The sequence below is a fragment of the Bombina bombina genome, chromosome 8 (genome assembly GCF_027579735.1).
Source record: "Bombina bombina isolate aBomBom1 chromosome 8, aBomBom1.pri, whole genome shotgun sequence".
NCBI lineage: Eukaryota > Metazoa > Chordata > Amphibia > Anura > Bombinatoridae > Bombina > Bombina bombina.
This window is the reverse complement of record NC_069506.1, coordinates 187,248,567-187,273,503: the sequence shown is the minus strand read 5'-3', so window position 1 is coordinate 187,273,503 and position 24,937 is coordinate 187,248,567. Positions and strand designations below refer to the sequence as shown.

The window sequence follows — 24,937 nt, the reverse complement described above, 5'->3', positions numbered from 1 at the left end:
AATCTGCCACTCCGGAGACCGCCGCCACCTACATTATACTTATGAACCCCTAATCTGCTGCCCCCAACATCGCAACACCTACATTATATTTATTAACCCCTAATCTGCCGCCCCCAATGTCGCCACTATATTAAAGTTCTTAACCCCTAAACCTAAGTCTAATACTCCCTAACTTAAATATAATTTAAATAAATCTAAATAAAATTACTATCATTAACTAATTTATTCCTATTTAAAACTAAATACTTACCTATAAAATAAACCCTAAGCTAGCTACAATATAACTTATAGTTACATTGTATCTAGCTTAGGGTTTATTTTTATTTTTTTGTATTTATTTTAACTAGGTAGAATAGTTATTAAATAGTTATTAACTATATAATAACTACCTAGCTAAAATAAAGACAAAAGTACCTGTAAAATAAAACCTAACCTAAGTTACAATTACACCTAACACTACCACTATAATTAAATTAATTCCCTAAATTAAATACAATTATCTAAAGTACAAAAAAACAAACACTAAATTACAGAAAATAATAAACAAATTACAAAAATTTTAAACTAATTACACCTAATCTAATCCCCCTAACAAAATAAAAAAGACCCTCCAAAATAAAAAAAATGCCCTACCCTACACTAAATTACAAATAGCCCTTAAAAGGGCCTTTTGCGGGGGAATTGCCCCCAAAGCAATCAGCTCTTTTACCTGTAAAAAAAATTACAAATCCCCCCTAACATTAAAACCCACCACCCTCACACACTAACACTAACCCCCTGAAGATCACCCTACTGGGAGACTTCTTCATCCAAGCCGGGCATAAGTGGTCCTCCAGACGAGCAGAAGTCTTCATCCAGACGGCATCTTCTATCTTCATCCATCTGGCGCGGAGCGGGTCCATCTTCAAGAAATCCGACGCGGAGCATCCTCTTCTTTCCACGGCTACGACTGAATGAAGGTTCCTTTAAATTACGTCATCCAAGATGGCGACCCTTCAATTCCGATTGGCTGATCCAATCAGCCAATAGGATTGAGCTGGCATTCTATTGGCTGTTCTACCTTAATTTTTTAACCTTTTTTATTTTAGGGGGGCTTTTTTATTTTGTTAGGGGGATTAGATTAGGTGTAATTAGTTTAAAAATTGTTTTTGTACTTTAGATAATTTTATTTAATTTAGGGAATTAATTTAATTATAGTGGTAGTGTTAGGTGTAATTGTAACTTAGGTTAGGTTTTATTATACCCTTAAAAAAAAACTAACACTAACCCTCGAAGATCCACTTACAGTTTTTGAAGACCGGACATCCATCCTCATCCAGCCGGGAGAAGTCTTCATCCAAGAGGCAAGAAGTCGTCCTCCAGGCGGGCAGGTCTTCATCCAGACGGCATCTTCTATCTTCATCCTTCCGACGCAGAATGGCTCCATCTTCAAGACATCTGGCACGGAGCATCCTCTTCATACGGCTCCAGCCGTACACTGAAGGTTCCCTTTAAGGGACGTCATCCAAGATGGCGTCCCTTGAATTCTGATTTGCTGATAGAATTCTATCAGCCAATCGGAATTAAAGGGTAAAAAATCCTATTGGCTGATACAATCAGCCAATAGGATTGAGCTTCAATCCTATTGACTGATCCTATAGGATTAGCCAGGGCTTAGGTTTTTTAGGTAGGTTTTTATTTGGGGGGGGTTTGGTTGTGTGGGTGGTGGGTTTTACTGTTGGGGGGGGGGTTTACAGGTAAAAGAGCTGATTTCTTTGGGGCAATGCCTCGCAAAAGGTCCTTTTAAGGGCCATTGGCAGTTTAGTGTAGGCTATGGGTTTTTTATTTTGGGGGGGCTTTTTTTATTTTGATAGGGCTATTAGATTAGGTGTAATTAGTTTAAAGGGACACTGTACCCAAAATTTTTATTTTGTGATTCAGATTGAGCATGAAATTTTAAGCAACTTTCTAATTTACTCCTATTATCAAATTTTCTTCATTCTCTTGGTATCTTTATTTGAAATGCAAGAATGTAAGTTTAGATGCCGGCCCATTTTTGGTGAACAACCTGGGTTGTCCTTGCTGATTGGTGGATAAATTCATCCACCAATAAAAAAAGTGCTGTCCAGAGTACTGAAACCAAAAAAAAAGCTTAGATGCCTTCTTTTTCAAATAATGATAGCAAGAGAACGATAAAAAATTGATAATAGGAGTAAATTAGAAAGTTGCTTAAAATTGCATGCTCTTTCTGAATTACAAAAGAAAAAATTTGGGTTCAGCGTTCCTTTAAATATTTGATCATTTCTTTTTTATTTTGGGTAATTTAGTGTTTATTATTTTTTGTAATTTAGATAAATGTATTTGTTTAATTTAATTTATTTAATTTTAGTGTAATGTTAGGTTTAACTGTAAAACAGATAAGGTTTTTATTTTACAGGTAATTTGTATTTATTTTTACTAGGTAGTTAGTAAATAGTTCATAACTATTTACTAACTAGTCTACCTAGTTAAAATAAATACAAACTTACCTGTGAAATAAAAATAAAACCTAAGCTAGCTACAATGTAACTATTAGTTATATTGTAGCTATCTTAGGTTTTATTTTACAGGTAAGTATTTATTTAGTTTTAAATAGGAATAATTTAGGTATTAATTGTAATTTTTATTTGGAATTATTTTAATTATGTTAAAGTTAGTGGGGTTTAGGGTTATGTTAGGGTTAGACTTAGGGTTAGGTTTAGGGGTTAATAACTTTAGTATAGTGTTGCGGTGACATTGGGGGCAGCAGATTAGGGGTTAATAAGTGTAGTTAGCTGGCGGAGATTTTGGGGGCAGCAGATTAGGGGTTAATAACAGAAATGTAGGTTGCGGCGATGTTAGGGACAGCAGATTAGGGGTTGATAATATTTAACAAGTGTTTACGATGCGGGAGGGCGGCGATTTAGGGGTTAATATATTTATTATAGTGGCGGCAAATTCCGGAGCGGCAGATTAAGGGTTAATAAATTTATTTTAGTGTTTGTGATGCGGGAGGGCCTCGGTTTAGGGGTTAATAGGTAGTTTATGGGTGTTAGTGTACTTTGTAACACTTTAGTTATGAGTTTTATGGTACAGCTTTGTAACGTAAAAGTCATAACTACTGACTTTCAGGTGACGGTACAGATCTTGTAGTTATAGGCTGTGCCGCTCACTATTTGGCCGGACAGGCAAACTTGTAATACCGGCGCTATGGAAGTCCCATTGAAAAAGGACTTTTTGAAAAGTGCGGTAGTAACGTTGCGTGATGCCAAAAAAGTGTGCGGTACAGCTGTACCTACAAGACTCGTAATAGCAGTGGTAGTGAAAAAGCAGCGTTATACTCATAACGCAAAACTCGTAATCTAGCCGTTAGTTTTTTTTTTTAATTTGACAAGAAAGTTTTAATTTAATTTAAGATAGGGAAATTGTAAATTTAATATAAAGTTAGTGCGGGGGCGTTAGGTTTAGGGTTTACTAGTTTAATTTAGTTTATTTCGATGTGGGGGGTATTCGGTTTAGGGGTTAATAGTTTAGTATATTTCGTTGTGGGGGGGGCTTGCAGTTTAGGGGTTAATAGGTTTATTATAGTGGCGGCGGTGTAGGGCTTAATAACTTTAGTATAGCGGGGGCGATGTGGGCGGACGGCAGATTAGGGGTTAATAATATTTAAATAGTGTTTGCGATGAGGGAGGGCGGAGGTTTAGGGGTTAATAACTTTAGCATAGGGGTGACGATGTTGGTGAGCGGCGAAATAGGGGTTAATACATTTTATTAGTGGCGGCGGTCGGGAGCGGCAGGGGTTAATAAATTTATTATAGTGTTTGTGATGCGGGAGGGCCTCGGTTTAGGGGTTAATAAGTAGTTTATGGGTGTTAGTGTATTTTTTAACATTTTAGTTATGAGTTTTATGTTACAGATTTGTAGCGTGAAACTCATAAATACTGTCTTTAGATGGCGGTACGGATCTTGTCATTTTAGGCTGCAACGCCGTTTTTTTGGCCAGAACGCAAAACTCGTAATACCAGTGCTATAGGAATCCCATTAAAAAACATAATTTCTTCTAAAGATGTGGTGAATCCACGGGTGCATCTTAATTACTGTTGGGAATACCACTCCTCGCCAGCAGGAGGAGGCAAAGAGCACCACAGTAAAAAGTGTTAGGTATCACTTCCCTACCCATAACCCCCAGTCATTCTCTTTGCCTCTATGTGCATGGAGGAGGTGAATATTTAGTGTGTAATTAAAATTATATTTTTAAAGAAAATTGAGTTTTCAATCAAGCTACTGGGTATAACCAAGCCCACGTTAGTCTTTGCAGTTGAGCTGTGGTGGTTTTAAAGCGGTGGAGAACTGCAAAGTGGTTCTTGCTCCGTTTCTCTACCTTAGCTGCCCTAACTTTAGATATCTAAGTTAGATACTTGTCTATCAATGTTATCCTAGTTGCTGTGAGGAGAATGTGTCCTCTCATATTAGGAGCTGTCGTCATGTCAGACAGCATAGCAGGTAAGTGCTGTTATCCTTCCTATGGGAGAGGGGTACTTTAGAATTCCTGTTTAATATAATGTAAGGGACGGATAATTCACTCATGGGATGGGTGTTATTACTATGTGTAGGCACAGACTGAGGAGAGACATTTGAGACTTAAGAGTCTCAAGGCTAATTTTGTTATGTGTTTTTTAGGCAGCACTGTTTTTGGTTAGTTTAACGTTTTTTCTTCAGATTGCGGGCGGTTGTTTAACCACACCCACCTCCTTGTCCAGACCACGGGAGTGTTTTTGCGCCTTCTGACATCTGTGACGTCATCGGGCCTGCGCTTTTCTGCTCTGTGTGGATTTCTTCCTGCGTAGTGAGGAATACGTTGCAGCGTTGATCCGCTTCAAGTAGTGGTAAGGGCACCTCGGTATACTGAGGGGCGAAGGGAGGTTTTTTATCTGAGGTATTTGTTAATAAAAGTTTTTATTAAAGACTTAATTCTTTTTGATTGTTAAATTCTTGTTGAATATTAAACGCTAGAGAGTTTGAATAGAGGATAATTACCGGTTATATCGGATATGGATTCCACTCATTTCAATCCCTGTTTATTGTGTTTAGATGCACGAATTGCAATGCAGTTCTGTTCTTCCTTTGTTAAACAGACATTGCAGGGTAAAGACAAGTTTTTTAATGTTGAGCCTTATGTCTTTCAGGAGGATGTTGTCCAGGTAATGCCAGGGCCTCCCCTAATTCGTCCCAAGCCTCTATGGCAGCTAACACTGTGTCCTGCGGTTCCTCTTTAACTCCCAGTGGAGCATTTTTAAAGGCAGAGATTGCTGCACAGGTATCCTCAGCGATATCTGCAGCCTTAGCCGAGTTTCCAGATTTTCCTGGAAGCGCAAGAGGAAATCTAAAGTTTCAGAGACTAGGGTATCTGTTTCTAATGCTGACCCTCGGGTTCCTTTAAGATCGGAGGATAAGGAGAATTCTCGCTCAGAGGGTGAGATTTCAGATTCAGACAGTATAATGCCTTTCTCTGATAGTGAAGGTTCTTCCTTCAGGTTTAAGCTAGAACACTTCCGGGAGGAGGTTTGGTCTTCAGTACCCAAGGTAGAGGGTGCCATTTTCACTCTGGCCAAGAGGACTACTATACCTATTGAGGACAGTTGTGCCTTCAAGGATCCTATGGATAAAAAGATGGAGGCTTATCTTAAGAAGATCTATGCACATCATGGTCTCCAATGGCAACCAGTGGTCTGTATTGCTACAGTAACCCTTGCTGCCTCTTATTGGTTTGAGGCATTAACAGATTCTTTACAAGAGGAAACGCTGATGCGGTTCTTCAGGTTCTTAGATTGGGAGCTAAGGCTTCTGGTTTTGCTGTTTTGGCCAGACAGGCTTTATGTTGAAAGTCTTGCTGAGGTTTCATCTAAGGCTAAACTGATGGCTCTTCTTTACAAGGGGAAGAATTTATTTGGACCGGGTTTGGCGGAAATCATTTCCGATGTTACAGGCGGAAAAGGGTCTTTTCTGCCCCAGGATAAGAGGAGCAAACCGAAGGGACGTCAGAGTAATTTTTGTTCCTTTCGCAACTTTAGAGGAAAGTCCTCCTCATCTTCGTCTAAACAGGATAATAACAAGCCAGCCTGGAAACCAACTCTGTCCTGGAGTAAGGGTAAGCAGGCCAAGAAGCATGAAGGGGTTGCCCCCGATCCAGACCTGGATCTAGTGGGGGGCAGACTTTCTCAGTTCGCTCAGGTCTGGTTAAGGTACGTTCCAGACCCATGGGCGATGGAAATTGTGTCTCAGGGCTACAGGTTAGAATTCGAGGGTTGTCCCCCCAGGGGCAGGTTTCACCTTTCCAGACTTTCTGCAGACCAGATAAAGAGAGAGGCGTTCTTGAGGTGTATCAAAGACCTCTCGGCCTTGGGGGTGATTGTCCTGGTTCCAAAGTTGGAACAGGATTTTTACTCAAACCTGTTTGTGGTTCCCAAAAAAGAGGGAACCTTCCACCTGATTCTAGATTTAAAATGTCTCAACAAATTTCTCAAGGTTCCGTCATTCAAGATGGAAACCGTTCGGACAATTCTTCCTTTGATCCAAGAGGGTCAGTATATGACAACCATAGATTTAAAGGACGCTTACTTACATGTTTCCATCCACAGGGATAATCACAAGTTTCTGAGGTTTGCATTTCTGGATCGTCACTTTCAGTTTGTGGCTTTGCCTTTCAGCCTGGCCACAGCTCCCAGAATATTCTCGAAGGTTCTAGGGGCCCTTCTAAAGGTGGACCGGTCAAGGGAGTTAGCAGTGGCCCCCTATCTGGTCGACATTCTAATTCAGGCTTCTTCCTTTCCAAAGGCAGCATCTCACACAGAGATGTTACTGTCCTTCCTCCAGTCTCACGGGTGGAAGGTAAATGTGGAAAAGAGTTCTCTGGTTCCAGCTTCAAGAGTTTTATTCTTAGGGACGATCATAGATTCTGTCCTGATGAAGATATTCCTGACAGAGACCAGAACAGTCAAGCTCCTATCGGCTTGTCTAGTCCTTCAGAAGACACCTCGTCCTTCAGTTGCTCAGTGTATGGAAGTAATTGGACTGATGGTGACAGCCATGGACATCGTGCCATTTGCTCGTTTTCATCTGAGAGCCTTACAGTTATGCATGCTCAATCAGTGGAACAGAGATTATCTGGATCTTTCTCCAAAGATAGTGTTGGATCAGAAGACAAAGGATTCTCTCCATTTGTGGCTTTCTCTGGAGCAACTGTCCCGGGGCACTTGCTTTTGGAGACCATCTTGGGTGATAGTGACTACAGACGCCAGCCTGGTGGGTTGGGGGGCAGTCTGGAAATCCCTCAAAGCTCAGGGTCTTTGGACTCAAGGAGTCCAATTTACTGATCAACATCCTAGAGTTGAGAGCAATTTACAATGTTAGCCTGGCCTCAGTTGGCCTCAAACCAGTTCATCAGATTCCAATCAGACAACATAACATCAGTAGCGTACATTAACCATCAGGGGGGAACGCAAAGTTCCCTAGCTATGAGGGAGGTGTCTCGGATCATTTAGTGGGCAGAAGATCACTGTTTTTGTCTGTCAGCCATCCACATCCCGGGAGTAGACAACTGGGAATCAGATTTTCTAAGCAGGCAGACTTTCCATCCGGGGGAATGGGAACTCCATCCGGAAGTGTTCTCCAAACTGATATCCAGATGGGGGATGCCGGAGCTGGATCTCATGGCGTCCCGCCAAAATGCAAAGCTTCCAAGGTACGGTTCCAGGTCAAGGGATCCTTTCTGATACATGCCCTGGTAGTTCCGTGGGACTTCCAGTTGGCTTATCTGTTTCCTCCATTTGCTCTCCTGCATCGGGTGATTGCTTGCATAAGACAGAAACAAGCATCAGTGATTGTAATTGCCCCGGCTTGGCCTCGGAGAATCTGGTATGCAGACTTACTGGAGATGTCAACTCTACCTCCGTGAAAGCTTCCCCTGAGGAAGGACCTTTTTCAGGGGCCTTTTCTTCATCCAAATCTCGTTTCTCTGAAGCTGACTGCTTGGAGATTGAATGCTTGATTCTATCTAAGCGGGGGTTTTCAGAGTCAGTGATTGAGACACTGATCCAGGCTTGTAAGCCGGTCACTAGAAGGATTTACCATAAGATATGGAGGAAATATATTTTTTGGTGTGAAGCTAATATTCTTGGAGTAAGGTTAGGATTCCAAGAATATTGTCCTTTCTTTAGGAGGGTCTGGAAAAAGGATTGTCTGTTAGTACCCTGAAGGGTCAAATTTCGGCCTTATCAGTCGTTTTACACAAACGTCTGGCAGATGTGCCGGACGTTCAGTCTTTTTGTCAGGCCTTGGTCATAATTAGGCCATTGTTTAAGGTGATTGCTCCTCCTTGGAGCCTTAATCTTGTTCTTAAGGTTTTACAACGACGTCCGTTTGAGCCGATGCATTCCCTTGACATTAAACTTTTGTCTTGGAAAGTTTTGTTCTTGTTGGCTATTTCTTCTGCTCGGAGAGTATCTGAACTATCTGCTATACAGTTTGATTCTCCTTATCTCATTTTTCATGCTGAAAAAGATGTTCTTTGTACAAAGTTGGGATTCCTTGCCAAGGTTGTATCTACTAAGAATATTAATCAGGAAATTGTTGTTCCTTCCCTGTGTCCGAAGCCTTCTTCAGACAAGGAGCACTTGCTGCATAATCTGGATGTGGTTCACGCTCTTAAGTTTTACTTGGAAGCGACTAAAGACTTTCAGAAGTCTTCCGCTTTATTTATTCGTTTTTCTGGGAAGTATAGAGGTCAGAGGGCGACTGCCGCTACTTTAGCTCTTTGGTTGAGGAGTGTAATCTGCATGGCTTATGAGTCCTCTGGGAAACAGCCTCCAGAGAGGATTAAGGCTCATTCCACCAGAGCCATAGCCTCTTCTTAGGCTTTCAAAAATGAAGCTTCTATGGGGCAGATTTGCAAAGCTGCAACTTGGTCGTCTTTGCATACTTTTTCTGAATTTTACAGATTTGATACTTTTGACTCGGCTGAGGCAGCTTTTGGGAGAAAGGTTCTTCAAGCAGTGGTGCCTTCTGTTTAGGCATGCTGGTTTTTTATCCCTCCCTATTCATCTGTGTGCTTGGGTATTGGTTCCCAACACTAATTAAGATGAACCGTGGACTCACCACATCTTTAGAAGAAAACAAAAGTTATGCTTACCTGATAAATTTATTTCTTCAATATGTGGTGAGTCCATGGACCCACCCTTTGTTTTTTGGGTAATTGTTTTAGGTTTTTGACTAAACCTCAGTCACCTCCGCACCTTGTGTCACTTTCCTTTCTCCATTTACTTTCGGACGAATGACTGGGGGTTATGGGTAGGGAAGTGATACTTAACAGTTTTTACTGTGGTGCTCTTTGCCTCCTCCTGCTGGCGAGGATTGGTATTCCCAACAGTAATTAAGATGAACCCGTGGACTCACCATATCTTGAAGAAATAAATTTATCAGGTAAGCATAAATTTAGTTTTTTACGAGTGCTGTACTGACGTTGTGTTACAGGTTAAAAGGCTTACGGTACAGCTATACCGACAAGACTTGTAATGGCTGCGTTAGGGTAAATGATGAATTATGGGCCACAACACTGCTATTTGACTCATAACGCACAACTCGTAATCTAGGTGTATGTATTTATTTTAATTTTTTATTTTACTTGGTTTAACCACGGCAGCCATGTATTTGTTTTGCAATACTAATTCATGTAAGCAATAACTCAAAACAAATTAGGAAAATTAAAAATGGTCAAGCAACCAACTTTACAATTAGTGCACCACCTGTGATGAACTGACCCCTAAACCTGTTACAGGCTACATTGTGCTCTCATTTGTATATAGTCTCATCGTCATTTAATAAATTAATTACAATACCCCCCCCCCCCCGTTATTATACGCACCATGCACGTAGCCCATATACATTTAATATTAATGGGATGAAAGATAATGACCTGATACATCTAGAGATAATTTTGTGTTTTGTGCCCTATGATTATTCATAGATTAATTGCCAATTCCAAGCATTCATGTTTAAGCAGATGTCACCTCAACTTCTGTTTTCAAGACTTATAAAAGAGTACCCACTGGACGTAGAAATATGTGGGATTTGATTTCTGTTTTGAGTATTCATGTTCTAAATACAGCATGCATTTTTACACACACACACACATACACTTTATATATAAACATACATACACAAATATACATAGACTCTCATACATGCACTCACACATACACACATTTATACACACTCATACATACACTATATATATATATATATATATACATACTGTACATACACAAACATATATAGGCTCACAAACATACTGTATATAGGCTCTCATACATACACACACACAGTTATACACACACTCATACATACACATTATATATACACATACATACAAAAACATACATACATAGACTCATACATACACACACTTACACATACTCATACACACACTCATAAATACACTTTATATATACAGATACATACAAAAACATACAGACACTCATACATACTCATACACACACTCATAAATACACTTTATATATACACATACATACAAAAACATACATAGACTCTCATACATGCACACACTTATACACACTCATACATGCACACATATATAGGCTCTCATACATACACACACACAGTTATACACACACTAATACATACACATTATATATACACATACATAAAAAACATACATAGACTCTCATACATACACACACTTGCACATACTCATACATATACTCATACATACACTTTATATATACACATACATACAAAAACATGCATAGACTCTCATACATGCACACACTCATACATACACACACTTGCACATACTCATACATACACTTTATATATACACATACTGTACATACATAAACATATATAGACTCTCATACATACACACACTTACACATACTCATATGCACATTCATACTCATACACACACTCACACTAAACAAAAAATACATATTGCACACACACAAACTTCTATTAGGACAATGTTTATGACTTTCTTCTAAACCAAATGGCAGACGGACATCGCTGAATGCTGACAGAATACGCTGTTGGCATTTAACATTGCACAAGCAGTTAGGGGGTGTCAATCAACCCCCTCTTATCTGATCGGGTTAATTGCAGACCAGTTAAGGAGCAGTGGTTTTAAGACTGCTGCTTCTTTACTGCTGTTTCTGACAGAATCAGGGGCCATTCGGCCCTTGATAAATCGGCCCCAATGTATCCATATCCCCCATACTCACACACACATTCATATACACACACACTCATACACACCTAAACAAAAAATACATATTGCACACACACAAACGTCTATAAGGACAATGTTTATGACTTTCTTAGTAAAGTCAATGGGGCGATTTACCAAATGGCGGACGACATCGCTGTTGCGAATCATGTCCGCCCAACATCGCTGAATGCCGACAGAATACGCTGTCGGCAGTTAACATTGCACAAGCAGTTAGGGGGTGTCAATTAACCCGATCGTATCTGATCGGGTTGATTGCAAACTGCAGCCTCAGAAGCAGCGGACCATTTAAGGAGCAGTGGTTTTAAGACCACTGCCTGAAGGCTTGCGCGGAAACAGGGGCATCAGAGGCCATTCGGCCCTTGATAAATCGGCCCCAATGTATCCATATCTACTTTTGCCTTTGCCAGTAATACATTTTAAACTAAAGCAGCTTGTCCCTTGTTAATGTTATTTCCAAAGGGAACATCTTATTTGGAAACAGCTAGTTTGTGCTATAAGCGTTGTTATTAATATGAAGCGAGATGTATTGAGGGAGCCTGGTCTTTTCTCACAGATGGTTTGCAGTCTCTAAAAATATGTGAAAAGCAAATATGTGGTCAATATGTCTTACTGGTTCTTGTTAAGCTGTTCTGTCCATTGTGTCATTTTAGCATATAGTCCCATTTCTTGTGGCAGGATATGTTCATTTTTTATGGTTATAGTCTAGAAGGCTGACATTTCCATAGAAAAATTTCACGATCAGAGATACTTATTCTTGGAGTCCAGGAATAATGGAATAAATATCAGCTGTCCTAGTTGTGATCTGTTGTTTTATTTTTATTGTATTTATTTTTTACTAAATCTTTTATTCAGTTATAAAGGCACGGTAGACTCAAACCTGAATTCCCCATGGAATGTTTAAAGGGACAGTCTAGGCCAAAATAAACTTTCTCCAACATTGGTGTGTCCGGTCCACGGCGTCATCCTTAATTGTGGGAATATCTCTTCCCCAACAGGAAATGGCAAAGGGTCCCAGCAAAGCTGGCCATATAGTCCCTCCTAGGCTCCGCCCACCCTAGTCATTCTCTTTGCCGTTGCACAGGCAACATCTCCACGGAGATGGTTAAGAGTATGTGGTGTTTAGTTGTAGTATTTTTATTCTACTATCAAGAGTTTGTTATTTTAAAATAGTGCTGGTATGTACTATTTACTCTGAAACAGAAAGAGATGAAGAATTCTGTTTGTGAGTGGAAGATGATTTTAACAGACTGTAACTAAAATCCTTTGCTGTTTCCACATAGGACTGTTGAGATGAAGTAACTTCAGTTGGGGGAAACAGTTAGCAGACTTTTCTGCTTAAGGTATGACTAGCCATATTTCTAACAAGACTGTGTAATGCTGGAAGGCTGTCATTTCCCCTCATGGGGACCGGTAAGCCATTTTCTTAGTCTCAAGCAGAATAAAGGGCTTAATATGGGCTATAAAACTGGTAGACACTTTTATGGGCAAAATCGATTGCTTTATTTGGGCATTTTATACATGTTTATGCTGGTATTTCACATTTATAAACTTGGGGAACGTTTTTTAACTTCAGGCACTATGTTAGACACCTTTTCCAGTCAGGAAGGGCCTTCCCAGTTGTAGGCTGAGCCTCATTTTCGCGCCATTACTGCGCAGTTGTTTTTGAGAGCAAGACATGCAGATGCATGTGTGAGGACCTGAAAATAGTTGGAAAAGTTCCTAGAAGGCGTCATTTGGTATCGTATTCCCCTCTGGGTTTGGTAGAGTCGCAGTAAAGGCTGTAGCTGGGACTGTAGAGGGGTTAAAACTGTAACCGGCTCCAGTTTCGTTATTTTAAGGGTTAAAGCTCTGAAAATTGGTGTGCAATACTTTTAATGCTTTAAGACACTGTGGTGAAATTTTGGTAAATTTAGAACAATTCCTTCATATTTTTTCACATATTCAGTAATAAAGTGTGCTCTGTTTAAAATTTAAAGAGACAGTAACGGTTTTGATTTAAAACGTTTTTTGTGTTTTACTGACAAGTTTAAGCCTGTTTAACATGTCTGTGCCTTCAGATAAGCTATGTTCTATATGTATGAAAGTCAATGTGTCTCCCCCTTCTAAATTATGTGATAATTGTGCTAAAGCGTCCAAACAAAGTAAGGACAGTACTGTCACAGATAATGAAGTTGCCCAAGATGATTCATCAGATGAAGGGAGTAGACATGGTTCTACATCATCTCCTTCTGTGTCTACACCAGTTTTGCCCACGCAGGAGGCACCTAGTACTTCTAGCGCGCCAATGCTTATTACCATGCAACAATTGACGGCTGTAATGGATAACTCCATAGCAAATATTTTATCCAAAATGCCTGCATATCAGAGAAAGCGCGATTGCTCTGTTTTAAACACTGAAGAGCAGGAGGGCGCTGATGATAATTGTTCTGTCATACCCTCACACCAATCTGAAGGGGCCATGAGGGAGGTTTTGTCAGATGGTGAAATTTCAGATTTAGGAAAAATTTCCCAACAGGCTGAACCTGATGTTGTGACATTTAAATTTAAATTAGAACATCTCCGCGCACTGCTTAAGGAGGTGTTATCTACTCTGGATGATTGTGACAACCTGGTCATTCCAGAAAAATTATGCAAGATGGACAAGTTCCTAGAGGTTCCGGTGCACCCCAACGCTTTTCCTATACCCAAGCGGGTGGCGGACATAGTGAATAAGGAATGGGAGAAGCCCGGCATACCTTTTGTTCCCCCTCCTATATTTAAGAAATTATTTCCTATGGTCGACCCCAGAAAGGACTTATGGCAGACAGTCCCTAAGGTCGAGGGGGCAGTTTCTACTCTAAACAAGCGCACTACTATTCCTATCGAGGATAATTGTGCTTTCAAAGATCCTATGGATAAAAAATTGGAGGGTTTGCTTAAAAAGATTTTTATACAGCAAGGTTACCTTCTTCAACCCATTTCGTGCATTGTTCCTGTCACTACAGCAGCGTGGTTCTGGTTCGAGGAACTAGAAAAGTCGCTCAGTAGAGAGACTCCATATGAGGAGGTTATGGACAGAGTTCACGCACTTAAGTTGGCTAACTCTTTTATTTTAGATGCCGCTTTGCAAATAGATAGATTAGCGGCGAAAAATTCAGGGTTTGCAATTGTGGCGAGCAGAGCGCTTTGGCTAAAGTCTTGGTCAGCGGATGTATCATCCAAGACAAAATTGCTTAATATCCCCTTCAAGGGTAAAACTCTCTTCGGGCCAGAATTGAAAGAGATTATCTCAGACATCACTGGGGGAAAGGGCCACGCCCTCCCACAAGATAGGCCTTTCAAAGCCAAGAATAAGTCTAATTTTCGTTCCTTTCGTAATTTCAGGAACGGACCGGCCTCTAATTCTGCATCCTCTAAACAAGAGGGTAATACCTCACAGACCAAACCAGCCTGGAAACCGATGCAAGGCTGGAACAAGGGTAAGCAGGCCAAGAAGCCTGCTGCTGCTAACAAAACAGCATGAAGGAGTAGCCCCCGATCCGGGACCGGATCTAGTGGGGGGGCAGACTCTCTCTCTTTGCTCAGGCTTGGGCAAGAGATGTTCAGGATCCCTGGACGCTAGAAATAGTTTCTCAGGGTTATCTTCTGGAATTCAAGGAACTACCCCCAAGGGGAAGGTTCCACATGTCTCACTTATCCTCAAACCAAATAAAGAGACAGGCATTCTTACATTGTGTAGAAGACCTGTTAAAGATGGGAGTGATACACCCAGTTCCAACGGCGGAACAAGGAATGGGATTTTACTCAAATCTGTTTGTGGTTCCCAAAAAAGAGGGAACTTTCAGACCAATCCTGGATCTAAAGATCCTAAACAAATTTCTCAGAGTACCATCGTTCAAGATGGAAACCATTCGAACGATTCTACCCACAATTCAGGAAGGTCAATTTATGACTACCGTGGATCTAAAGGATGCGTATCTACATATCCCTATCCACAAGGAACATCATCAGTTCCTAAGGTTCGCCTTTCTGGACAAACATTACCAGTTTGTGGCCCTCCCATTCGGGTTAGCCACTGCTCCAAGGATTTTCACAAAGGTACTCGGATCCCTTCTAGTGGTTCTAAGACCAAGGGGCATTGCAGTAGTACCGTACTTGGACGACATTCTAGTACAAGCGTCGTCTCTTTCAAAGGCAAAGGCTCACTCAGACATCGTTCTGGCCTTTCTCAGATCTCACGGATGGAAGGTGAACATAGAAAAAAGTTCCCTGTCTCCGTCGACAAGAGTTCCCTTCTTGGGAACAGTAATAGATTCCTTAGAAATGAGGATTTTCTTGACAGATGTCAGAAAGTCAAAACTTCTAAACGCTTGTCAAGTTCTTCATTCTATTCCTCGTCCTTCCGTAGCTCAGTGCATGGAAGTAGTAGGATTGATGGTTGCAGCAATGGACATAGTTCCTTTTGCGCAAATTCATCTAAGACCATTACAACTGTGCATGCTGAAACTGTGGAATGGGGATCTTCTCCCGATAAACATTCTGGAACTAAGAGCGATATTCAATGCTCTCCAGGCTTGGCCTCAACTAGCAAAGGCCAGTTTCATAAGATTCCAATCAGACAATATGACGACTGTTGCGTATCTCAATCATCAGGGGGGAACAAGGAGTTCCCTGGCGATGAAAGAAGTGACCAAAATAATACAATGGGCGGAGAATCACTCCTGCCACCTATCTGCGATCCACATTCCAGGTGTGGAAAACTGGGAAGCGGATTATTTGAGTCGTCAGACATTCCATCCGGGGGAGTGGGAACTCCACCCGGAGATCTTTGCCCAGTTGACGCAACTATGGGGCATTCCAGATATGGATCTGATGGCGTCCCGTCAGAACTTCAAGGTTCCTTGCTACGGGTCCAGATCCAGGGATCCCAAGGCGACTCTAGTGGATGCACTAGTAGCGCCTTGGACCTTCAACCTAGCTTATGTGTTTCCACCGTTTCCTCTCATTCCCAGGCTGGTAGCCAGGATCAAACAGGAGAGGGCCTCGGTGATCTTGATAGCTCCTGCCTGGCCACGCAGGACTTGGTATGCAGACCTGGTGAATATGTCATCGGTTCCACCATGGAAGCTACCTTTGAGACAGGACCTTCTTGTTCAGGGTCCATTCGAACATCCAAATCTGGTCTCCCTCCAGCTGACGGCTTGGAGATTGAACGCTTGATTCTATCAAAGCGTGAGTTTTCAGATTCCGTGATAGATACTCTGGTTCAAGCCAGAAAACCGGTAACTAGAAAGATTTACCATAAAATATGGAAAAGATATATCTGCTGGTGTGAATCCAAGGGATTCCCATGGAATAAGATAAAGATTCCTAGGATTCTTTCCTTTCTACAAGAAGGTTTGGATAAAGGATTATCTGCAATTTCTCTAAAGGGACAGATTTCTGCTTTATCTGTCCTACTGCACAAACGACTGGCAGTTGTGCCAGATGTTCAAGCATTTGTTCAGGCTTTGGTTCGGATCAAGCCTGTTTACAGACCTTTGACTCCTCCCTGGAGTTTAAATCTAGTTATTTCAGTTCTTCAAGGGGTTCCGTTTGAACCTTTACATTCCGTAGATATTAAGTTGTTATCTTGGAAAGTTTTGTTTTTGGTTGCTATTTCTTCTGCTAGAAGAGTTTCTGAGTTATCTGCTCTACAATGTACTCCACCCTATCTGGTGTTCCATTCAGATAAGGTTGTTTTGCGTACTAAGCCTGGTTTTCTACCAAAGGTTGTTTCCAACAAAAATATTAATCAGGAGATAGTTGTACCTTCTTTGTGTCCGAATCCAGTTTCAAAGAAGGAACGTTTGCTACACAATTTAGATGTAGTCCGTGCTCTAAAATTCTACTTAGAAGCTACGAAAGACTTCAGACAAACTTCTTCTCTGTTTGTCGTCTATTCTTGTAAAAGGAGAGGTCAAAAAGCAACTTCTACCTCTCTTTCTTTTTGGCTTAAAAGCATCATCCGATTGGCTTATGAGACTGCCGGACGGCAGCCTCCTGAAAGAATCACAGCTCACTCCACTAGGGCTGTAGCTTCCACATGGGCCTTCAAGAACGAGGCTTCTGTTGATCAGATATGTAAGGCAGCGACTTGGTCTTCACTGCACACTTTTGCCAAATTTTACAAATTTGATACTTTTGCTTCTTCGGAGGCTATTTTGGGAGAAAGGTTTTGCAAGCCGTGGTGCCTTCCGTTTAGGTGACCTGATTTGCTCCCTCCCTTCATCCGTGTCCTAAAGCTTTGGTATTGGTTCCCACAAGTAAGGATGACGCCGTGGACCGGACACACCAATGTTGGAGAAAACAGAATTTATGCTTACCTGATAAATTACTTTCTCCAACGGTGTGTCCGGTCCACTGCCCGCCCTGGTTTTTTAATCAGGTCCGATGAATTATTTTCTCTAACTACAATCACCACGACACCATATGGTTTCTCCTATTTTTTCCTCCTGTCCGTCGGTCGAATGACTGGGGTGGGCGGAGCCTAGGAGGGACTATATGGCCAGCTTTGCTGGGACTCTTTGCCATTTCCTTTTGGGGAAGAGATATTCCCACAAGTAAGGATGACGCCGTGGACCGGACACACCGTTGGAGAAAGTAATTTATCAGGTAAGCATAAATTCTGTTTTCATGATTCAGATATAGCATGTAATTTTAAACAAATTTCCAATTTACTTTTATCACCAATTTTGCTTTGTTCTCTTGGTATTCTTAGTTGAAAGCTTAACCTAGGAGGTTCATATGCTAATTGAAGCCCACCTCTTTCAGATTGCATTTTAACAGTTTTTCACCACTAGAGGGTGTTATTTCACGTATTTCATATAGATAACACTGTGCTTGTGCACAAGAAGTTATCTGGGAGCAGGCACTGATTGGCTAGACTGCAAGTCTGTCAAAAAAACTGAAAAAAAGGGCAGTTTGCAGAGGCTTAGATACAAGATAATCACAGAGGTTAAAAGTATATTATTATAACTGTGTTGGTTATGCAAAACTGGGAAATGGGTAATAAAGGGATTATCTATCTTTTAAAACAATAAAAATTCTGGTGTAGACTGTCCCTTTAATCATGTACAGTAAAGAAAAAATGTTTTGTAATCATTTATTTTGTCTGCTTTTCCTGCAATTTACCTCCTTTTCATTTCCTTAGGAAGGCTGGAATAAATCATACATAATTTAGTACTAACTCTGTGATTGCTTGATATGTACAGGAGCTCATTGATATTTTTCCCCTAAATGACCACAGTAAAGAAGATACCCATACTTAAGGCTCTTCAAGCAGTATGTCCCTGACCACAAAACAATGCATATTTTTTCAAACAAAATGTCAGTTTATATAGTACCTTTAAAAAAAAAATTATAATGCATTTCTTTATATACACTATGCGTGGGTTGTTGTTTTTTTAAAGTCCCAGAAACTGTCCTTTTATATCAGTGGCATGTAGATAAGGTGTAATGCTATATCAGTATTTTCTAACGTTGTCTTCTTTTTCTCTCTTTGCAGTTGTCTGAGGTGGATTAAGTAATGCTCCTCCGCCTTTATGCCATGGTGATCTCATACCTGTGTGCCATCAGTGCTGCCCCCTTCCAGATCCAGGATACCGACCGGGATTATGGCCCTGAAAATCCCTCTCATAGCTCAGAGCAACATAGTACACTCTACAACTACAGCCAGGGGTTATTGGAGGGGGACTTTTTAGACTTAGCTTCTACATACCCTGACTTGGCTGGTAAAGAATGGAACCACTATTCTCCTAGAGTTGCCTTATCCAGCCAAGAACCTTCAGGCCCTCCTCTCCTTTTCTTGGCAGATGAACCAGTTACACATTCAGAAGCAGCCAACAGAACTTCTAGGGTGAAACGGGCACAAGGGTCAGAATCAATCAGCCATTCTCGGAGAGGGGAGCTGTCTGTATGTGACAGCGTAAACAACTGGGTGACTGATAAGAGAACAGCAATAGATATTAAAGGTAAGACCGTGACTGTTCTCTCGGAAGTACAGACCCTCACAGGACCCTTGAAACAGTACTTCTTTGAAACCAAGTGCAATCCTTCTGGTGGAACAACAAATGGCTGTCGGGGTGTAGACAAAAGACATTGGACTTCAGAGTGCAAACCAAAGCAGTCATTTGTACGGGCTTTAACTATGGACAGTGACAAGCTGGTGGGGTGGCGCTGGATTCGGATCGATACAGCATGTGTCTGTACCCTGTTAAGCCGCACAGGGAGGACGTAAAAAAAGAGGGAAGGCTCATTGTATTTCTTCTGGCATTACTGGTCTTGGGGAAAGTGGAAATAGCTTTTGGTTTTATAAGCTGTTTACAATATGACTAAATTTCCTCACTCAAACATTCCAAGTTTGCAAGATGCAAAAATCGAGAACCAATGACTGCCAGAAGTAATTTTACATTACAAAGATGAACGTACAAAACTGGATACAAGTGAACAATATACAGTTCTCATACTGAGAGTGTAAAAGGATATTTTCACTAAGAAGTGCTCACTATATTTAGTGCCTTTTCACTTGGAATTTGCACAGTTCCATTATCAATAAAATGCTAATTATATGTAACGAAAAACAACCACTTAGCATGGGCTCACCTGTATTTTCAGGAGTAGTGTGAAACTGCAAATGTGACCATGCTAGGCAAAGGAAATCGGAATTGACGTTCATTATGACTTTTTTTTTTTTTCATTTTATTATTTAATGTGAAGAAGGACCCTGCTATATATATATATATATATATATATATATATATATATATATATATATATATATATATAAATATAAAAGCAGTTCACATTGTAAGCTATTATAAAATGGTTATTCTATTTGTAAATTTTATATATATATTGAGAAATGTAACTTATTTGCAACTCATTTTTATGGACTGCATGTGACCACCCTAATTCTTTAGGAAATACAAGCCCTCTCTCAATACTACTCAGTATTTATAACCCATATGTTGTATTTAGATTATCCTTTTTTTTTTGGAGTTTCTAATGCTCGAGTACCTTTGGACATTTCTTTAAATACCATCAGGCACATTTTTTATGGAGATCCCTGCTTGACAACAGATAGGTTACTCGCAATAACTGAAACATATGTACCTATCGATCGATGTTCATTAATGTTACAGAAAATACTTGATTTAGAACACTGAATAGTTTTATTTTGAAAGCAGAATCTGTTCTTTAGTATTGATATCCATGAAAACCTGTCTGATTGGTTAGGTGTTTTCAAGGCGCAGGACAATATACAGGAGACCATTATAAATGTAGACACAACTAATTTGTTCTTCAATATGTGCATTTTTGTTTACAAAATTAAATCTTTCTTCAAAGTAAAAAAAAAATAGATACTGTCCATCTGTATGGTTTTTGTCAGTGTAATGATGTAATATCTGGTGCCAGTTAAAAAGACTATCATAGAAACAAGTGCTTGTTCTAACAAAATTAACTTTAGTCAGCAGTTATGGGACACATTTGAAAATATTATTTCTTTAATACTCTGCTAAAAGCTCATAAAATCTTTTCAGAGGTCATTGGTTGCTATAGCCAATCACAGATTCCACTACCCAGTTTGCATACTTTTCCCAGAAGCTTTATAATGTCCATGGGAAATAAATACATACAGTATAGAGTCAAACAACATGTCTGCTGTGTTGAAAACCCTAGACCAAGACTGGAAAAACCTATCTCCAAATTATTTTGTTATTCCTATTCACTAAAGACTGGAGAGATAAGGAAGCATCAGTGAATTACCTGAATAGGGGATTTTAGGGAAGCTGTTAGCTTTTTTTTATATTGAGGAGATGGACCTTTCAATGGCATTCCATTATTGATGGAGACATAGAAATATTATATAAAATTAGCAAATCTAGGCAAGTATCCCTGCTTGCTTGTCCTCAGAAGTTCCTGGTATACATTGTTACCAATGCTACCAGGAACTCTTGGTAAGATATGCAAATTAGATATACAACATATCAAGCTTTTTGCTTCCAAGTACTACATATTGGTGCCCAAGACACATGCATATTAATAAACATACCTTCAGTTGACAAGGGGCGAGAGACACACTGGCAACATTATCTGATTGGTTGCGCATCCTGTCCATTACGGAGACACGGACCAATCAGATTATGCAAAAACGTCCGAGGGCAGATACACTTCAGAGAGCTCTGTTCTAACCAGAGCCTCGGGTGCCGCAAACGCCTCTGGGAACCTAACCATGGGTCCCACCCCCACTACGTGCTTTTGCAGGTTCTTGGACAGAATTGTCCAAGAACCTTTAAAAACACGTCATGGCGGGTCGGACCCATGGTTAGGTTCCCAAAGGCGGTTGCGGCGCCAAGGCTCTGATTAAAATAGAGCATATCTGCCCTCGGCCATTGTTGCATTATCTGATTGGTCCGTCTCACCGTGACGCACCGGATGCACAACCAATCGGATAACATTGCCAGTTTGTCGCTAGCGCCTAGTTTCATTTGGAGTGATTTATATATATATAACATATGACTGAGTGTAATCATTTTTGAAATGTGATGAAGAATGTGTTCGTTTTCCTTACCTACACCTCTGCATCAGTATATTATTTTTAAGTTGTTAGGTTTTGAAAGCTCTGTGTCTCCTCTCTATAAATTATTTTGCTGGCTCTTTTAAAGGTACCACTTACTAATAAAAGTCTGTTTTTTTATTCATGACCAGACATTATTTACTACTTTAATTTGTCAACAATAACTTGTTCCATTTTTAAAGTGACAGTAAAGTAAGAAGGAAACTTTAGATACAGCATTCCAAAGCAATTCTTTCAACAATATATAAAACTGCTACAAACATTGTTGCAAATACCACTGCCATAGAGTGCTAAAGTCACATGCACACTTCTAAACTTCTATGAGCCGTCCTAGGTTCACACTTCAACAAAAAAAATACCAGGAGATATAAATTAGTAAATTGTTTAAAAATGCTGTTTATGAATCAAGAAAGTTTATTCTTAATCTTGATTTTACAGTCCCTTTATGCTCTGCTTAAAGGGACACTGAACCCAAATTTTTTTCTTTTGTGATTCAGATAGAGCATGCAATTTTAAGCAACTTTCTCATTTACTCCTATTATAATTTTTTCTTCGTTCTCTTGCTATCTTTATGTGAAAAAGAAGGCATCTAAGGTTTTTTTTGGTTCAGGCCTCTGGACAGAACTTTTTTATTGGTGGATGAATTTATCCACCAATCAGCAAGGACAACCCAGGTTGTTCACCAATAATGGGCCAGCATCTAAACTTACATTCTTGCTTTTCAAATATTGATACCAAGAGAATGAAGAAAATTTAATAATAGGAGTAAATTAGAAAATTGCTTAAAATTGCATGCTCTATCTGAATAACACAATCAAAAAATTGGGTTCAGTGTCCTTTTAAATTCTATTGCTTGAAAATAATCTTGTGTGCCACTGGCACTTCTCTTCGTACAGAAGTAATTTATACCAGATATAATCTATATTAGAAGCCCAATAGATCATTAATCCTGGCTAAGAGTAGCCAGCCTTAGCTAACCTCCCTGCATATGGGTTTTTAATGGTTCTTAAAACATTAAATTTAAAATTATTTTACTTTGAAATAGTTTTTGCTGTAGATGGTAAATATACCAATATTAAAGAGCCATAAAAGTATAAAAATGACGCTATAATTTTTTAGAGCTTGTAATTTTAAGACTAGCGATCCTACACTACTAATTGTTTAACCCCCACAAACTAGATATACACGGAGTATAGGTACTGCTCGGGACCCACAGATCACTGCCTGAAACCATCACTGATCCAATCAGCAGCGTTACTAGCTGACTGGTTCAGCGGAAGTTTCTGCTTGGGAGCTGCAGTGCTCTGCAGATTCCAAGTGGTACTTCTACTAGGTGCTTAACCTCTGCATAGGGGTTAAGTAAGGCAGGGTTGCTAGTCTCAAAAACCTACATGCTCAAAATGAATAAGAGAATGTAATTATCTGACTTTTATGGCCCTTTAACTATTGTTCTTAGATGTTGTCTATTGTGAAATAAATAACAACTTAATTACCATTCCGGTCAAAATTTAAATGCACATAGATTAATTACATCTTTAAATAGAAACATATTTGCAATAAACCCTGTATTAGCAAAAATGCTTCTAGTAAAAGTTATCACTGTTTTAGCGTTAACATTTCTCCAACATAGGTGTGTCCGGTCCACGGCGTCATCCTTACTTGTGGGATATTCTCCTCCCCAACAGGAAATGGCAAAGAGCCCAGCAAAGCTGGTCATATGATCCCTCCTAGGCTCCGCCTACCCCAGTCATTCTCTTTGCCGTTGTACAGGGCCTTCAAGAACGAGGCTTCTGTTGATCAGATATGTAGGGCAGCGACTTGGTCTTCACTGCACACTTTTACCAAATTTTACAAGTTTGATACTTTTGCTTCTTCTGAGGCTATTTTTGGGAGAAAGGTTTTGCAAGCCGTGGTGCCTTCCATTTAGGTGACCTGATTTGCTCCCTCCCTTCATCCGTGTCCTAAAGCTTTGGTATTGGTTCCCACAAGTAAGGATGACGCCGTGGACCGGACACACCTATGTTGGAGAAAACAGAATTTATGTTTACCTGATAAATTTCTTTCTCCAACGGTGTGCCCGGTCCACGGCCCGCCCTGGTTTTTTAATCAGGTCTGATAATTTATTTTCTTTAACTACAGTCACCACGGTACCATATGGTTTCTCCTATGCAAATATTCCTCCTTAACGTCGGTCGAATGACTGGGGTAGGCGGAGCCTAGGAGGGATCATATGACCAGCTTTGCTGGGCTCTTTGCCATTTCCTGTTGGGGAGGAGAATATCCCACAAGTAAGGATGACGCCGTGGACCGGACACACCGTTGGAGAAAGAAATTTATCAGGTAAACATAAATTCTGTTTTTTCTCTGCGCGTGCATGTGAAGCATAGCTAGATATTGTCACTGCACCCACATTTTAAATACTGCAGCTGCTCAGCACATCAGTGGGGCATGTTTGCTAATATATGTATAATACAAAAATGCTTCTGTTGAATACCGAAATGCACCTATGGGGTGAATGTCCCTTTAAAGCCGATGGACCAAAAATTTCTTTTTTTTTTAATAAAGATGTCCTGTGAGTCTTTGGTCTCAGCATACTGATGTGAACATTCTTAATAAAGAGGTCAACAGCTTAAAGGGACACTGAACCCAATTTTTTTTTTCTTTCGTGATTCAGACAGAGCATGACATTTTAAGCAACTTTCTAATTTACTCCTATTATCACATTTTCTTCATTCTCTTGATATCTTTATTTGAAATTCAAAAATGTAAGTTTAGATGCCGGCCCATTTTTGGTGAACAACCTGGGTTGTCCTTGCTGATTGGTGATAAATTCATCCACCAATAAAAAAAAAGTACTTTCCAAAGTCCTAAACCAAAAAAAAGCTTAGATGCCTTTTTCAAATAAAGATAGCAAGAGAATGAATAAATTGATAAAAGGAGTAAATTAGAAAGTTGCTTAATATTGCATGCTCTATCTGAATCACAAAAGAATAAATTTGAGTTCAGTGTCCCTTTAACTAATATAACTGTTTTATGTGTGCAAC

The 24,937-nt window shown here is 40.0% G+C and overlaps 2 protein-coding genes across 2 annotated transcripts in view; both read left to right on the top strand.

The window, feature by feature from the left end:
- Nucleotides 1-20,081, top strand: part of NTF4 (neurotrophin 4) — an 87,502-nt gene extending 67,421 nt beyond the window's left edge. The window contains exon 2 of the mRNA XM_053690789.1: nt 18,822-20,081. Coding sequence (XP_053546764.1) covers nt 18,843-19,553 — 711 coding nt within the window. The 5' untranslated portion in view covers nt 18,822-18,842 and the 3' untranslated portion in view covers nt 19,554-20,081. The remainder of the gene's footprint in view (nt 1-18,821) is intronic.
- The window catches only part of LOC128638674 (uncharacterized), a 460,443-nt gene that overhangs the window by 274,738 nt on the left and 160,768 nt on the right, over nt 1-24,937 (top strand). The window lies entirely within an intron of this gene.